This window comes from Zootoca vivipara, chromosome 6 (assembly GCF_965207765.1).
Source record: "Zootoca vivipara chromosome 6, rZooViv2.hap1.1, whole genome shotgun sequence".
NCBI classification, from domain to species: Eukaryota; Metazoa; Chordata; class Lepidosauria; order Squamata; family Lacertidae; genus Zootoca; species Zootoca vivipara.
Genome location: NC_142589.1, coordinates 15,831,301 through 15,848,735, shown reverse-complemented (window position 1 = coordinate 15,848,735; position 17,435 = coordinate 15,831,301). Strand labels below are relative to the sequence as shown.

General features: G+C 47.6%; 1 protein-coding gene across 3 annotated transcripts in view; it reads left to right on the top strand.

Moving 5' to 3' along the window:
* ACAP3 (ArfGAP with coiled-coil, ankyrin repeat and PH domains 3) overlaps positions 1 to 17,435 on the top strand; it is a 138,712-nt gene that overhangs the window by 55,774 nt on the left and 65,503 nt on the right. For all 3 annotated transcript variants that reach the window (XM_088671620.1, XM_035117469.3, XM_088671619.1), the window contains exons 3-5: positions 799 to 918; positions 3,596 to 3,649; positions 15,009 to 15,067. In XM_088671620.1, coding sequence (XP_088527746.1) covers positions 799 to 918; positions 3,596 to 3,649; positions 15,009 to 15,067 — 233 coding nt within the window. The remainder of the gene's footprint in view (positions 1 to 798; positions 919 to 3,595; positions 3,650 to 15,008; positions 15,068 to 17,435) is intronic.

Sequence of the window (17,435 nt, the reverse complement as noted above, 5' to 3'; positions counted from 1 at the left end):
GACTACTGTGCTAGATTTCCCTACACTTTGTTATGTTTCTAATAATATTTCAGGGGTTCCCCTGCTGCATGCTCCCCCTTCCCAAAGGCACTGGATTGCATCTAATGCTAGCCCTGGACCCAATGACATTAATTAGCTGGACTCATTTGGGTCTCCTCTGAGTAGGGCTCGGTTGGGAAGAATTCCTCCCAAAGCATCTGCTCACAGCAAACGGCATGCAGCTCGGTCCGCTGTGTGTGGGGACCGAGCAGCCTTGCAGAAACTGCCACGTTGCAGAATACGCCTCCCTTTCGCTTCCAGAGGCTTCCTCCAAGCCACGCTGGTGTGTCCATCTGGGAGCCAGATGTGGCCGGCAGCTGCATCTTTTTGGGTTTTTCTTTTTTTCCGTTCCCTGGAATCGGATGCAGCAGCTCGGAGACGTTTGCCAGCACCCATTTCTCGGCCCTGCCAGATGACAGAAACGGAGGGAACATGAGTGGAGCAGCCAAAGGTTATTCTGTGTGCCGGCTCTGACATGCACCTACTTCTCAGACTTGGGCAGCTCTCCTTGCCCTCTGTTGACTTATTCGGAGCATTTGCACTCAGTCATTCTGCTAAAAAGGCTCCCAGAGCGACTTGTATGTAGTCATTTTAAAACAAGGCGGTCCCTGCTCACGGGTATGCAGTCTAAAAATGCACGGCACACGTGGGGGAAAAGAGACAGGGAGGGAAGAGGGCGGAAAAGCAAACTCAGGCGCCAGTTATTGTTGTGCCTATTTCTGACCGATGCCCCTTGTTCCACACTTCTTTCCTTCTCAGTTGGTAAAGCTATGCAGTAATATGATAGATGCCGGGAAGGCCTACCTCATCACCAACAAGCATTTTGTCGGAGGGGTCCGGGACCTTTCACAGCAATGCAAGAAGGACGAAATGATCTCGGTAAGCAGATGGCATGCCCCACTGCCCCACCAAACTCTGCCCTCTCAGCGCTGAGCCATTAGAGCTGGCCCTACCCTTAGGGAGAGGGAGGCAGCCACCTCGGGAGGCTGATTTTAGGCATTGTGAAAGAGCGTGATTTATTATTGCTCTATTCTTACTGACAGGGAGAGGAAGTGGCTTCGATGGGACACCTTAAACCAGGGTGGTGGTGGTGGTGGTTTAACATTTGCTGCACTGCCTCAGGCAGCAAAATACCATGGGTGGGCCTGGGCAGGCAAACTCTACTAATTTACTAATGCAGTAGATACCAAAATGGGCAGGCTTGCCCCTGGGAGGCCAATGAGATTACCTAGGGTTGTGCTCAGAGGCAAGGGGGTGACAGGAAGGTGCAAAAAACCAAACAAATTTAAAAACACCCCAAATCTATCAGACTTGGAAAAGCTGGTATCACTGGATCAAGTTCAACCATTGTGTTGAATTCATTGAACTAAATAGTTTTCACTGGATTTTGAATAAATGTAAAATTAATTGTTACTGCTTTGGATTTTATGGTGTTACCATCTTCCTTAGTGGGTTGTGCAAACTGCTGTTCTTAATAATGTTTTTTATAGGGTAGGGTAGGGTAGGGGGCACTGGGGATGAGATTATGGAACCAAGCGGGCAATGGTTTAGGAACCACTGTGCTGATGTGAGGAAGAGGAGGCAGAGCACTTGGTGGTAGACTGAACGAGATTCAGTCTCTGGCATTTCCAGGTAGGACAGGGAGAAATCCCTGTCTGAAACGCCAGAGAGTCATTGCCTGTCAGTGTTCTTCAACTTTGGTTCCTCATACATTTTTGGGCTACAACCTCCGCCATTCACAGCAAGCCACAGTCCACCCACATTTGGTACTGCTTTGAATGTTGCCTGGCTGCAACTCTGGAGAGCCACTGCTGATCAGTGTGGTCATTACTGAGTTAGATGTGCCCATGTTCTGATTCTGGATAAGGCAGCTTCCTAGCTGTTCGTAAAATCTAATGCAGGGAAGCAGATTCAGCCGTTGAATTAGTGTTCCTGGAGGAGGGGTTGAAAATTAGATACATGTGACATTTGCACAACAATGCGGCAGTGACAACAATTTCTGAGCAAGGTCAATCTTGAGTATTTGAGAGCTGAGAATTTCAGCATTTCCAGAGGAACACTGTGGCTTTATGTTTTTCCCCCCGTTTTTGCAAATTAAAGCACCAAATTAGACACGTGCAAAATTATCCTTCCTGCAGTTGCAGGCACAAACCCACCATTTTCTGTATTTTTTGCAAAAAGGGTAAATGCATAAAGCTGTTTGGATCTGGTAACTCAAGCTTAAGCAACACACACACACTCGCACACACACACCAAGCTAAAAATATCTGAGGAGTTGGATGCCTCAAGGAATCGCATCTCTTTCTGAAAAGCCAGAAAGCAGAGATGATGCATCTGAAGTAGGTCAGCGAACATCCGCTATTTGGGAAGAGGGAGGATAAGTCGTTGCAGAGGGAACTGAACAGGAGTCGAGGCGGTGCCTTTGGGATGGGGATCAGAAGGACTGGGAAAAGCCTCTTGAGTTCATAACACGAATTGGGGGTGGACAGAATTTCAATTCATATTGCATTTAAAGGCGGACCTACCTGATTTGCGCGGGCCAAAACAATACGAGAGCTGAAAGACAGCCATCCTTCAAAATCCCCACTTTTACAATTTTTGCAATTCAGTGCTCTGGCCAAGTCATGCATACAAAAAATGCATGTAATTGGGGTAAAGCGTGCATAGAAAGGCATATGAGCAAAAATCACATTGCATATACAGTGGTACCCCAGGTTACAAACGCTTCAGGTTACAAACTCTGCTAACCCAGAAATAGTACCTCGGGTTAAGAACTTTGCTTCAGGATGAGAACAGAAATCGTGCTCTGCTGGCGCGGCGGCAGCAGGGGGCCCCTTTAGCTAAAGTGGTGCTTCAGGTTAAGAACAGTTACAGGTTAAGAGAGAGATGCAAACATTGAACATTATTGGGCAAAATGGTTTTGCAAAATTGTGTTTTATAGTCAAAATTGCACACAAATGTGTGTGTATTAGGAGAAATAAGCACTGCTGATGTGGCAGTGTTGGGAACTGAACTTGACTGGAAGGGTGAGAAAGTGAAATGCACAGACTTGCTGATCACTGGCTCTGATCTGCACCTCTGAGAACATCAGGATGAATTTGCCTGTTCATATTGCTCAGGGAGGCACCATGTTCTTTGAAAAGTGGGGTACTCTTTGCCCTGTGCACAGAGCACTTGCAGAAATATCACCACAGCAAATCGGGGTTCACCATCACGTCCAGCCAGTCTCCCAAAGAGCTCAAGACAATGTAGATATGAGGATCTTCATCTTGTAATCTAGGAGTGAGGAAGTGGGTCTGGCCTGCAGACCCAACCCTTATCTCCTCTATCCACCCTCCCCCTTCCAATTGGCCAAGTTTGATAGGTGGGTGGGGCTGATCACAGGTGACCCAGGAGCTGAAGGATGAGCACGTGAGCAGAGGGATCAGGAGAGTGGTGCTTGTTGAGACTGGAACTAAATTAAGGGAGGGGTTTTACATCTATGTCCACCCCCCCCCCACTCTCCCTTTCAAGCCTCCTTTCTTCTCTCACTTCCATGTCTCTCTTCCTTCTCCAGGAATGCCTGAACAAGTTTGGAGACAGCTTGCAGGAAATGGTCAACTACCACATGGTAAGCCACATCCTTCCGCGAGTTCCTTGGTGCGGTGCGGCTGTGGCTGCATCAAGTGATGTTTCGTAAACATTATAAAAGCCTTGCACACGCGGTGCCGTTAACAGACCTGAAGGTCGCAACTGAGCTGCCTTGCTGATTGAGATCACGGCTGATCTCTCCCACTGTCCTGCCTTCAACAGTGGACAGCACAGACTCTCCAGTGTCCAGGAAGTTCCATGGAGCACTGTCTCTTAAGGGCATAAGATGAACTCTGCTGGATCGGGTCAAAGGCCCTTTTAGCACAATATCATATTCCAACAGCGGCCAACAATATCCCTCTGGGAAGCCCCCAAGCAGGACTTGAGGTGCAGCAACAACTAGCAGGGCATTTGAGTGGGGCAGCTCTGGCGTTCTTGCCTGGCTCATTGTCTCCTCTGTTCCTGCTGTGGCTATGGAGGAGATGGGGTGGTGGCACTTGAGAGCTGGACAGGAACCCAGACTGCTAGCGTGGGGACCTTTGGTCTTGAGGCACGCAGGAGTGTCCAGCTCAGGATTATAGGCAGTGCAGATATTTGCTGAGGAGTTGCTTCTCTCCCCCCCCCCCCCGCAAATAATATTTTATTTATTTTCAAACATTTTAACACAAAAACAAAAACAAAAAAGAAAAAATAAAACATAATCAAAAAATAAAAAATAAAAAAAACATATCAGTTCATTACATGAACTTAACATTGTGGACTTCCTCGATTCCCCCCCCCCCACTGGGTCCATTTATTAAATCTAAATTAAGCAATTTTCCTTTATCATCTTAAATCATTCTGACACAATTTTTCCATTATTTCCCAACCGATTCTAATCTACTCAAAGGGGAAAAAAACCACCGACTATCTTCAACCTATAATTCATTAATTAATCCAAATCGAACTTTATTTTCCCATCCACCTCTAATTCTTCCTTTAGCCTCACAATTTATACCCCAAAAATTTTCCATACATTCAAATGTTATTTCTTCTATCATAATAACCTTTAACCACACTTATCTAGTTCTACCCTCCTTCCCAGATGTATCAACCAGCTCCATAAAACGTTCCAGTTTCGGACCATCTTAATTAATCAGAAAATAACCCATTGTTACTCCTCACCCTATTCCCACTCTTTCGCCACCCTTCTTTGTCCCCTGCTGCCCCCGGAGGAGTTGCTTCTCAAGGGAAGGCCCGTAGCTCAGTGACAGACCATCTGCTTTGCATGCCAAAGGTCCTGGGTTCAATCCCCAGCATCTCCAAGTAGGGTTGGGAGAGACTCTCTGTCCGAAACCCTGGAGAACAGCTGCCAGCCAGTGTAGACAATGCTGGGGTAGGTGGACCAATGATCTGACTTGGTATAAGGTAGCTTTCTATGTCCCTGTCTTAAGGGCAGTGGCCGTAGCTCAGCGGTAGAGCATCTGTTTTGCATGCAGGAGTCCAGGTAGGGCTGGGCAGGGAAGGGAAAGAGAATCTTTTCCAAAAACCCAGACAGCTGCTACCAGCCAGTGTGAGCAATACCAAGCACATTGGACCAGCTCAGTGTGAGGCAGCTTCCCGTGTTCCTAAAAGGGCTGGAGCACCTTTCTTTGTTCTATCCCAGGCAAAAACACTTGAGGAGGGGTGGTAAGCAGAAGGGTGTGGCCTAGGAAGAAGGGGCGTGGTCTGGGGAGGGTCTCCAGGGCCAGCTGGAGAGGTTTGGAGGGCTGCATTTGAACCCCCCCACCAGCTTTGAGATTCGCCCACCCCTGCCTCAATTACTGCTCTCATTCGATGCTCATTCATAATAGCGTTTATATAGTCCTTCCTGACTGCTGTTGCTGTGATCTGAGTTCACACATCCCTCTAGCCAGGGCGTTCCACATAAGCTGCTGAGTTAGCTCCTTAGCAAGCCAGGAACTGTGTCTGCAGAGTAACTCCAGACAGAGGGAGTGGACGGCACAGGACGACCGCCACTCTTTGGAGTGGGGAGAGGGGGCGCTTTGAAATAAGGAAAGGTTTTCTCCCCCACCCAGACGCAGCAGGTCAGGGATGGTGCAGGCTGCGTTTCCGCTCCATGTTTCAAAATTTTGATGAAAAAAAAATCAGTCGCCAGGAGAAAGTCTGGCAGGGGCGTCTAATCCTCAGGGCTGTAAAATCCGCGTCCAGAAGGGGAAGGCATAAAACGGTTTCCTTCTGAATGACACTCCTGGGGTGAAGGAAGAGGGCCATGCAATCTCGACCTCAGTTTTTCCATGGGTCTATTGACGTTCATTCTAGTACTGCCCTGAAAATTTCTGCTGCATTTTCTCTCTGAGGATTCTCTATCGGTGAATGAGGAAAGGAGTATACGCATTTGAAAACGATCAATGGGGAGAGAAAATATTGGCTGAATTCATTTAGGTAGGGCTGACAGGTCAGGAGCAATCCCGGGCCCTGAGATTTCAACTCCCAAACCGGAGACCCCTTGGTGTTATTGGGGGGAGGACGGAGGACGAGGACCCTGGTGATGTCACAGGGCAGACCCTGGAGAAGAATGTTTGTTGGGAGAGGGGGGGTGGAGGAGGGCAAGACCCCACCCAGAGTGCCTATGCTATAATTTGCAGCCCGCTCCTCCTGCCAGACTGAAGATGCATGCACAGTTGTGTGTGTGTGTGTGTGTGTGTGTGTGTGTGGTCGAGTGAGGATGATGCCACTGAGGGTAGGTGAGGGCCATTCTGAGCTGAAAGTAACTTCTTGTAGGTTTTCGGGAGGGGGGGGGAAGTATATGTTTCTTTTCACTGCCACCAAAGGAGAAACAAGTAGTGGTATCATGGACTTGGCCTCAGTAGATATTAATTAGTTTTTATTCTTAATTATTTAATAGGCCACTTAATGCCCCAAACAGGATTCTATCCAGTTGCACAGGCAATTAAAATATAAGCATTAGTTATTAGAATATGCAATAGGCAAGAACAGTAAAACAACACAGCAATTAAAACAGGAAGCGCAGGTCTAGATTGTGCTGATAAGATTTCATTCATTTGCTTGCTGCTTTTAGATCCTCCCTTTCCTGCAAGGAGTTCAAGGCAACATATACATGGTCCTCAGTTACTCATTTTATCTTCACAACAGGCCTGTGAGGTAGGTTAAGCTGACTGGCCCAAGGTCAGTAGCTGAGTCAGAGTTTGAACCAGAGTCTCCCTTGTTGTAGTCAAATGCTCTAACCACTTCACCACACTGTCCATTAGGTGCAGAGATGGCACCGAGTAAAGCCGAGCATTGAGAAGGGGGCCATCCATTGTTAAACATATCTAAGGAAAGGTCATTGTAGGTCGGGGTGGGGAGCTCAGGCCTGGGGGCCTAATGCAGCCCTCCATGTGTCTCTGTCTGGCCCTCACAATTATCCCTAGGCCACACCCACTCCTCAGGCCACACCCCTCACCTGTCCTGTTTTAGACCACAATTTTTTTTTTCATGGTTGGAATGTGTCCAGGAACTCTGCTAATGCCTCTGGCTCATGGGTAGGCAAACTAAGCCCCAGGGGCCGGATCCAGTCCAATCGCCTTCTAAATCCGGCCTGCGGACGGTCTGGGAATCAGCATGTTTTTACATGAGTAGAATGTGTCCTTTTATTTAAAATGCATCTCTGGGTTATTTGTGGGGCATAGGAATTTGTTCATTCCCCCCCCCCAATATAGTCCAGTCCCCCACAAAGTCTGAGGGACAGTGGACCGGCCCCTTGCTGAAAAAGTTTGCTGACCCCTGCTCTAGCTTGTCTAGGAGGGGGTGTGGTGAGATGTACATTTGTTGCCCCACCCACTTTAGCCCCCGGCCCCGCCCACCACTGGCATGCGGCCCTTGGAAGGCTGACCAGGAGGGAATGCGGCCCCTGGGCTGGAAAAGGTTCCTTGCCCCTGTTGTAGATCTTCTCAGCAGCCTCTATGTCCTTTCAAATGCACCACATCTGGGCGCAGTTAGCTGTGATTCTAAAACTAGATGCCCTCCCTTAATGGAGAGAGACAAGAGACGGTGTAGGAAAAAAATCTAGGTCATACACACACACACACACACACACAGCCCAAACACCCTTCAGTTCGTTCAGCTTTCAAGTTCGTGCATCTCCTGCTGAGCAGCAAGCTTAAAATACTCGCGGGGCGTTGGATTGGCATTTGCGGGGGGATAATTTCTATTATTTTTTGAAAAGTTGTTGGTAGCACTGTGCCGAAATCTGTCCTCCCCCAGATTTTCAGCAGATAATTTCCAAATGCAATTTATTTCCCCGTTACTGATGGTTGGAAAGGAAACATGGGGCGGGGGTGGTGTTGGTATTTTTCAGTTCAGCACCAGTTGTTAACATATGACTGGGATGGGGAACAACAGCAGGCCTGGGGGATCAAATGAGGCATTCTGGACCTCTCTGCCTGAGCCTCAGGCGTCTCTTCCCAGGCCACGCCCCCTCTCCTCAAGCCACACCCCCTCCCCAGCCCTGCTCTGAACTCTCCTTTGGGGTTTTTTTTGTGGCTAGCTGGAAAACATCATTTCGTTCTGATCATGCCTCTTCCTGCTTGCCTGGATGGAGGACAGAGAGGGCTGTGTTTAGAAACTAGCCTACTGTGCAAAAGTGAGCTCTGCACATGGGTGCCAAGTTCCGGATTGAAATATCCGGGATCAGCAGCGCTGCGGCACCGGAAGTGGCTTCTATGCACTTCTGGACATGCATAGAAGTGACTTCTGGCGCTGCGGACATTTTGGAAATGGGCACAGCGGCATCGGAAGTCGCTTCTATGCATGTCCGGAAGTGCATAGAAGCGACTTCCGGTGCTGGCGTGGCACCAGAAGAACATGGCTGCCAGCAGGAGCTCCATAATCCGGGGGAATACGGGGTATTTTGCCATTCGGGACATCTGTGGGAAACGGTAAGAAAATATGGGGGTTTCCCGGGGAAAACGGGGTAGTTGGCAGCTATGGTTCTGCATCTGTGGCTGCACCCATCTCTGCCTCTGGTCACCAGGCCGAAGGCTCCCTGTCGCTGGAGCCTGAAAAGCTTTTTTGCTTTTTGCTGAAAGGCTGGCAGGTTGGGTGCCAGGTGAGCCTCGGGCTCTCTTGAAAAAGGTTAGACGGACCAGTGTGCAACATTTTGTGTACCCTCCCCTGAGTACTCCCAAACCTGCAACGCAGGTTTCAGCGTTTGCTAAATGTTCTCAAACTTATTTTTCTCTGGGCCACACCTTCTGAATAGAAATTTGCACACGCCACACCGAATTCTTTATTGCTAAGAAATACATTGGAAAGCAAAAAAGATACAACTACCAGTGCTTGATTTATAACATAGAGCACAACTACTTTATAATATGATCATGAGACATCTGGATAGTATAAAACAATACAGCTACATAAGAACATGAACCAAAATATAACTATCAACAAACCTCTTGCCAATTCTGCAAATGAAAACATTTTTTTATACTATACTATACTATACTATACTATACTATACTATACTATACTATACTATACTATACTATACTATACTATACTACCCTGAAATGTTTAGATGCTTCTTTGATTGCCCTTGAATCTTCCTGCCCCACTTGCCATCCTCTCCTGCCACATCAATGTGGCGCGCCACACCCTTTGAGAACCACTGGTTTAAAAAGCATTATTCAGAAGAGCGGTTTTTACACAACTGAGGAAGATAACAACGCAATAAAATTCAAAACTGTAAGAATTAATTGCATAATTATTCAGAATCCAAGTGAAACGATTTAGTTGAATTATTTTGACAAAGCTGATGAACTTGATCCAGCGATACTAGCTTTTTGAAGCCTCTTAGGGTACCCCCTGCCACCCCCTTGCCTCTTAGCAGCTCCCCCCCAAGGTAATCCCACTGCCCCCCATGGGGGAGAGTACTGCCCATTTTGGGAACTGCAGCTCTTTTTCATAAAAGCACCTGCTTCTGCCTTCCACACCAGATGAAAAATACACAGAACTGCCGCTGCTTGCAACTCTCCTTTCCCAAGGGCGTGCTGCTCCACACAGGGCCCTGCGCTCTCATGCACGGAGATCTGTCTCCGGGGAATGTCTGTAGATTGACTCAAACATCTTTCTGCCGGGCGGCGAAGCCTGGAGCAATCTGAAGGGGGAGGAAAGTTATTTTTAGTGGTTTTTCTGTTTCTGTGCTTTGCCCCCCCCCCATTTTGTGTGCGCATGGGGGTGGGATTTAGCACATTGGCTCATCCCTTGCTCCCTGTGTGAAGGCAGAGGGAGTCGTGAGGCTGCAAGCAGTGCTCACGCTGGGTGTGTGGCGCACGAGGGTTTGGCCTTTCAGTATAATCGCAGAGAAGCGCCGTCTTCTGTGGCAGCCTAAGTACCCCCCAAATGGGCGTTATGTGAGAGTGGCGGGGACAGAAACCGGGCAAGGCGGGGTGACTTATGCTGGATCCCAAATCTGTTCAGCTCAGTCACATGACCTGGCAGCCTACCCTGGCAAAAAAAGGGTGGCATAAGTCACACTCTATTTCAAAGGCTTGTTTTCCTTCTGCCGGGAGTACATTTTTTCGACTTCCAATCCTTAGGATTTACGGGCTGGTTTCTGAGCCACACATTTAGTCCCAGAAGTCATTTCGTGTTGGGATTTGTGAAGAGGGGCCATAGTGCACCTGCTTTGTGTGCAGAAGGTCCCAGGTTCAATCCTCAGCATCGCCAGTTAGGGGTGGGAAATATTCCTGCCTGAGACTCTGGAGGGCTCAGTAGGCAACGGCGAGCTAGACAGACCAGTAGTCTGAGTTGGTTTAAGGCAGTTCCGTAGAATCATAGAATTGGAAGGGACCCGTAGGATCATCTAGTCCAACCCCCTGCAATGCAGGAATATGCAGCTGTCCCATTTGGGGATCAAACCTGCAACCTTGGCATTATCAGCACCACGCTCTAACCAATTGAGCTATCCAGACAAAGTTTCCTATCTGTTTATTTAAACCAGCCCTTTATTTACAATCATGAGGACTCGCCCCTTACTTTTATCTTTGCAGGAAATGTCGTACCTCAGAGATAGACTCAGCGTAAGTTTTTTTTTTTTTTGGAAGCCGCCCAGAGTGGCTGGGGGAACCCGGCCAGATGGGCGGGGTATAAATAATAAATTATTATTATTATTATTATTATTCTACATGCTCCTTCCTAAGAATGACTCCCTCTAGCATCTCCAAGAAAAAGCCTTCACCGACCTCCAGCTGTTTCAGACTACAGCTCCCTGGGGCTGATGGGAGTTGTGGTCCAAAACATCAGGAAGGCACCAGGTTAGCAAAGGCGCCCTGAGAACATTGGGGGATTCAAACATGCCTTGCTCCTGCTTCAGAAACGAGACTGGGCCGTTTGGAAGTCCAAAACCCAGGAGAGAAATGCAGGCATTGAGGCTTTGGGGAGCATCCCTGCAAAAAGCCAGAGCAGAGTGGTCTTGCTCCCAGCTATTAAAGTCTCTGCCAGTTACGGATCGATAGCCTTTACTGTTTCAGGCTGCTGCGCTTAGGGTAACACAGCAATGCAAAGGCATTAGGGATTGCATCGGTGCAGTAGCTGATGGATCTTTCCTCTGGGCCATTAAACGGCAAAGTGGAACTGCTATCTCCTCTCTGGCTGGCCAACTCCCTTCCTTGCAAGCCCTGCTGCAAAATGTCCTTGATTTCCCCAACGGAGCCATTTCCTTCAATGGCAGGCAGAGATCCTGTGATGGGCGAACCAGAGAATTTCTCATGTTTCCCATCAAAAGTTCATTTTCACATTAGTACATGCCAAGGGCCTTCTGGCAGTTCCCTCATTGCGAAAAGTGAGGTTATAGGGAACCAGGCAGAGGGCCTTCTTGGTAGTGGCACCCGCCCTGTGGAACACCCTCCCATCAGATGTCAAGGAAATAAACAACTATCTGACTTTTCAGAAGACATCTGAAGGCAGCCCTGTTTAGAGAAGTTTCTTATGTTTGATGTTTGATCGTGTTTTTAATATTCAGTTGGGAGCCGCCCAGAGTGGCTGGGGAGGCCTGGCCAGATGGGCGGGGTATAAGTAACACATTATTATTATTATTATTATTATTATTATTATTATTATTATTATTATTATTGAAAATCCACCTGTATTTTAGAGCAAATCATCAGTACTCATGGATGGAACGCTGGGTAGGCAGATCTTGATGTGGCTGTATTTCAGAGTGGGCACAAATGTTCTTCCTGTTTAAGAACAAGAAAGCTGTGTTATAAAGTGCATCTAGATCAGTATTGTCTACACTGACTGGCAGCGGTTCGCCAGGGTTTCAGGCAGGGGACATTCCCAACCCTATCTGGAGAAGCCAGGGATTGAACCTGAGACCTTCTGAAGGCAAAGCAGATGTTCTGCCACTGAGATGCATCCTGCTCTCCTGCATGTTAGTCGAACAACAAGAAGAAGACTGCTGATATGACAAGCGTATCAAGATTGGTGGTGGGGGGGGGAGGTATGAAAAGATGTGGCAAATGGTGCATGCACAGGAATCTCCATGGAATTCAGGAAAGGAAAGGAAACGATTGGGGGGGGGAGACATCTCTTTGCCTCCCCACATTTTTTTGAGAGATGCACCCCCGGAATTTTGGCACCCCAGGCTCTTGCTTTGCCCGCCACTGTGGCTGGGCTAGCTTTGCAACAAGGAAGTTTTAAGGATTAGCCCCTGATCCCGGAGGAAAAATCTCCTTCCAAAGTGACCAGCATTGAGTGAGTCACATCCTGGAATCTTGATGACTTCTTTGGGGCTGAGAGATGGGTGGGAAGGCGAGACAGACTTTCTGGAAACTTTTTACTTCATACGAACCCTTCCAAGCATGGATCGGAAGCCCCAAAAGCGACTGTGTAGTTAGAAATCAAACTTAAAATAAAAATAAAAATAGTAAGCTGAGCCCTTTTTTAAAAAATCCAATCAATTTAATTTGATTTTTTTTTTAATAAATAAATGGAGGAGCCCTCTGCAAATCCTCTCCACAAGATATTGGCCAGTAGTCAGTTCAATATTGCAGCTTATGAGAAAAGAGCTGGTTTTCTTAAAGCATTGTGTCCAAGGGGTGTGTTTAACTCAGTTTTCCTCAGTGTAGACCTATTGAAATCAATGGCTCTAAACAGCCCCATGGTCATCGATTTCAGTGGTTTACTCTGAGTAAATAAGAGACGCGGGTGGCGCGGTGGTCTAAACCACTGAGCCTCTTGGACTTGCCGATCAGAAGGTCGGCGGTTCGAATCCCCGCGACGGGGTGAGCTCCTGTTGCTCGGTCCCAGCTCCTGCCAATCTAGCAGTTCGAAAGCACGCCAAAAAGTGCAAGTAGATAAATAGGTACCGCTCCAGCGGGAAGGTAAACGGTGTTTCCGTGTGCTGCTCTGGTTCGCCAGAAGCGGCTTTGTCATGCTGGCCACACGACCCAGGAAAACTGTCTGGGGACTTCTTCCCTCTGTCCCATCCAGTCCTCTGTGTGCTATTTGCTGTTGCACTCAGATCCTGCTTGCAAGATTCCCACAGGCGTAGGGTTGAACAATGGGAGAACAGGATGCTGGACTAGATGGGTCATCGGCCTGATCCAGCCACCGGGCTCTTCATATGTTCCCGTCCCCAACTCCTTGATGCTGGTCTTGGCTGTTTTATTATATAGTTCTAGCTAAACGCTTACTGGTTCGATATTTCTATGCAGTTTTGCCTGACAAAAGGGGGCAGCCTTCTTTTCTTTATATGGCGCCAGTAGAAGTTGGAGCATGAGAAGATGGTGCCCTCTAGTGGTAGAAACGAGGAATTCAAATATAGACAGACCTTGTTCAAAATATTTGGGAAGGGGTTCTGCGTAAAACATTTGGCAGCTGAAGCACCTCTCAAGAAGACCGAGTGGGAGGGAGGAATTGGGGACACAGGCATTCATTGGAGGAGGGGGCATCTTGGCCTTCCATCACACATCACCAGTCCAGAGGCTCAAGGAGAACACCAGGTGCGAGGTAGTGTGTCCATCTTCAGGCCAGAGGACTGGCCCTTTAAGGCCCTTTAAGTTCTCTCAAGGGGGTGGAGCCTGGAGGAGGTATAAAAGGCCTCTGTCTGCACCCAATCTCTTTCAGAGCAAGTGGATCGCTGGGAGCTGTCCGTGGTCCAGCCATATAGCCTTGCTGCTTTTCCTGAGCAGAACACAACAGGTTTTGGGGTGTTTATTAAAAAAAAACCCAATGGTTTTAAAAGTGTTATTTTATTGCAGTGGTTCTCAATTTTTCTTTTCTTGCGGGCCACACTTTCAGAATAAAAATTTGCTCGTGCCACACCGAATTTTTAATTGATGAGAAATACATTGGAAAACAAAATGAAACAACTCCTAGCAGTGCTTGATTTATAGCATAGAACAAAACTACATTAGAACATGATCATGGGACATCCAGAAAGTATAAAACAACGCATCTACATAAGAACATGAATCATGCCCAAAGTCTAATGACAAACTAGAACTAGGATTTTCCTCGGTGTCGCTTGACGCTCTTGCTCCCATGTTGAGAAGGTATCTATCCATATTCTGCAACAACATTGATACCACACTACACTGAAATGTTTAAAATGTTTCTTTGATGGTTTTTGAATAATCCTGCCACGCTTGCCACCCTCTCCTGCCAAACCAGTGTGACACATCACACCCTTTGAGAACCAGTTTTATTGCCTTTAAAAAAAACTTTTAAAATGAAGCTTTGCTTTGCAATGGGAGAGAAATTCAATTGAATTTGCAGTTTTTTATGTGATGGTACTCATGAAGAACCATTGCCTCTTTTCTTTGGCTGTCCTTGGTAGCCATTTTGTGCCGACACCGATGGCACTTCTATCAAGACGCAAGCACCTTCTTTTTAAAAATAATAATAAAATAAACTGCATTAGCTGGCAGCCTGCTTCTGAACACCAGTTTCTGGGGGGTCACAAGTGGATGGAGTGATTTTGGACTCGCAGTCTTTTCAGAGGCATCTGGTTGGCCACTGTGAGACCAGGATGCTGGACTAGGTGGGCCTTTGGCCTGATCCAGCAGCCAGGAGAAGCGGTGCTGTCCTGTTCAAGTTCTGCTGGGCTTGTTTCATGGTCTTAGAGATGGTTTTGTCCGATTGGGAAGCGTTTCTGGGGCAATCCCTAGAACAGTGTTTCCCAACCAGTGTGCCTCCAGATGTTTTGGGACTACAACTCCCATCATTCCTGACCACTGGTCTTGCTAGCTGGAGGCACACTGGTTGGGAAACACTGCCCTAGAAGAAGAACACTCTCAGCAGCACCTCTGCTCCCGTGCTGTCTGGTAACATTTAAGATCTTCGATTAAGTGAGTTTTCTTCACATATATTCTTACTTTCCTTCTCTTCCCTGCTTCCTCTTTCCTCTGCCCTAGATCCTTTTCGACCAGGCTCAGAGGTCTGTCCGGCAACAGTTGCACAATTTCGTGAAAGAGTGAGTATCTGTTTCATGTTTGTGTGTGTTGATGGAGGGGAGGGTTGAATCTGTCATAGTGGATCACAGCACATGCCATTGATAATAACCAGGTGAGATCAACTGGAAGATCTGTTAGGATGGCTGTAAGGATGGGCTGCGAAGGGGGGCGGGAATCCCCCAAGAAATACAGAAGCATATCAATCTTTAGGAACGCAACTCTTAAGGGGCGTGGGGGAAGCCCCACTAAAAACAAAGTACCCCAGTCTGCTGCCTGGTCACAGAAGGAGAACTGATGGCTGCAGAGGGGAATCACAAAACTAGGTGGGTGGAAGAAAGGAATGTTTGGAATCCTGAACAGGAGTACAGACATACCTCGGTTTAAGTACGCCTCGGTTTGAGTATTTTCAGTTTAAGTACTGTCCATGAACCTGTCTGGAACGGATTAATCCACTTTCCATTACTTTCAATGGGAAAGTTCGCTTCAGGTTAAGTACAGACTTCCGGAACCAATTACACTCATACTTCGGGTTAAGTACGCTTCAGGTTGAGTACTCCACGGACTGTCTGGAATGGATTAATCCACTTTCCATTACTTTCAATGGGAAAGTTCGCTTCAGGTTAAGTACGCTTCAGGTTAAGTACAGACTTCTGGAACCAATTGTGTTTGTAAACTGAGGTACCACTGTATTCTGTTCTGCAATGTTTGGTTGCAGATCATACATGTGTGAGTATGGGGAGGGGCCTATATCCCACTGCATCTTGCTCCAGAGTATACCCACTGAAGTGAGTAGACCTAGTTAATCATGTCAATTGATCTACTCTGAGCAGGATGCAATCTTAAATATCCTTTTGCTTTTTTAAGTAAAGTGGTATGGTCACCTTACCATATACAACGGTACCTCGGTTTTTGAACATCTCCGTTGACGAGCATTTCTGTTTTTGAATGCCGTAAGCCTGGAAGTAAATGCTTTGGTTTTCGAACATGCCTCGGAAGTCAAACATGCCACACAGTTTCTGCTGAATGCAAGATCCTGAGGCCTAGCTGTCGGCTATTGCGTTTTCGGTTTTGGAACGTTTCAGAACTCGAATGGTCTTCTGGAATGGATTACATTCAAAAACCAAGGTACTGCTGTATATAGCAAGCACGGAAGAGCAATGTTTATGGCAGGGAAGCTCAAACACTGACCGTCGACATAATTACCCTTATTTTCATTGGTGGGAAAGGAGAATGGCAATGGCTTAGTAGCAGAGCATCTGATTTTGCATTCAGAAGGTCCTGGGTTCATTACCTAGCATCTCCAGGTAGGGTTGGGAAGAACTCCTGCCTGAAACCCCAGAGAGCTTCTGCCAGTCAGTGTAGACACTATTGACCTACATGGATCAATAGTATAAGGAAGCCTCTTGCAGCAGGGGAAGGGCTGCAGCTCAGCTGTGGAGCACCTGCTCTGCATGCAGAAGGCCCCCCAGGTTGAATCTCTGCGTCTTGTGGTAGGGCTGGGAAACCCTGGACAGCTGCAGCCAGTCAGTGTAGATGCTATTGAGCTAGATCAGGCATCCCCAAACTGCGGCCCTCCAGATGTTTTGGCCTACAACTCCCATGATCCCTAGCTAACAGGACCAGTGGTCCGGGATGATGGGAATTGTAGTCCAAAACATCTGGAGGGCCGCAGTTTGGGGATGCCTGAGCTCGATGGACCCAATGGCTGTATATTGCAGGTTCCTATGTTCCTGAATGGGCACGTTTGCATTCCTTATGATTGCCCTTGGAAGTGCTTGAGCAAGACCTGCTGACATCTTATGCTAAAGGTCCCAGGTTCAATAGGTAGGGTTGGGAAGAGAAGCGCTGCCAGTCAGTGTAGACGGCACTGAGCTGGGTGTATTCAGAACAGGCCAACTTCATGTGTTCCTAATGTTGTGGAGGGTACACACCTCCTTTGAGCTCCTAATCCTCTTTTAATAAAAGAAAAGGGGGCAGGTACGGAGACGACATCGTAAGCCACAGAATATAGGTCAGTGAGGCAGCCGAGGCCTTCAGCTAAGTAAGAGCTGGTTTCTATGGGAACAGGCCATAGACGCGGAGCTTGTCAGGCACTGCAGGCGACTTCATCAAGTGGGTGGCAGGGGGAGAACAATGGTGGACCATTGACCTCCTAGCACCCTCCCCGCTGCTGAAGGAGTTCAGGCGTCCCTCACCTTCCCCAAAATTTCTGAGGTGCTTAAATTCTGGCTGATCTAACCGGTTGGTGGGGCAAGAAGGATGAGTAAAAGTGGATTTGAAAGCCAGTTTCTGGAGCCATGCTTGATCTTGCACGCTGGTTCCCATCCCTCATGCCTGCTAGCCTGTGTGGCTGTTTCAGTTTGTAGACCATAGACTCATAGAACTGTA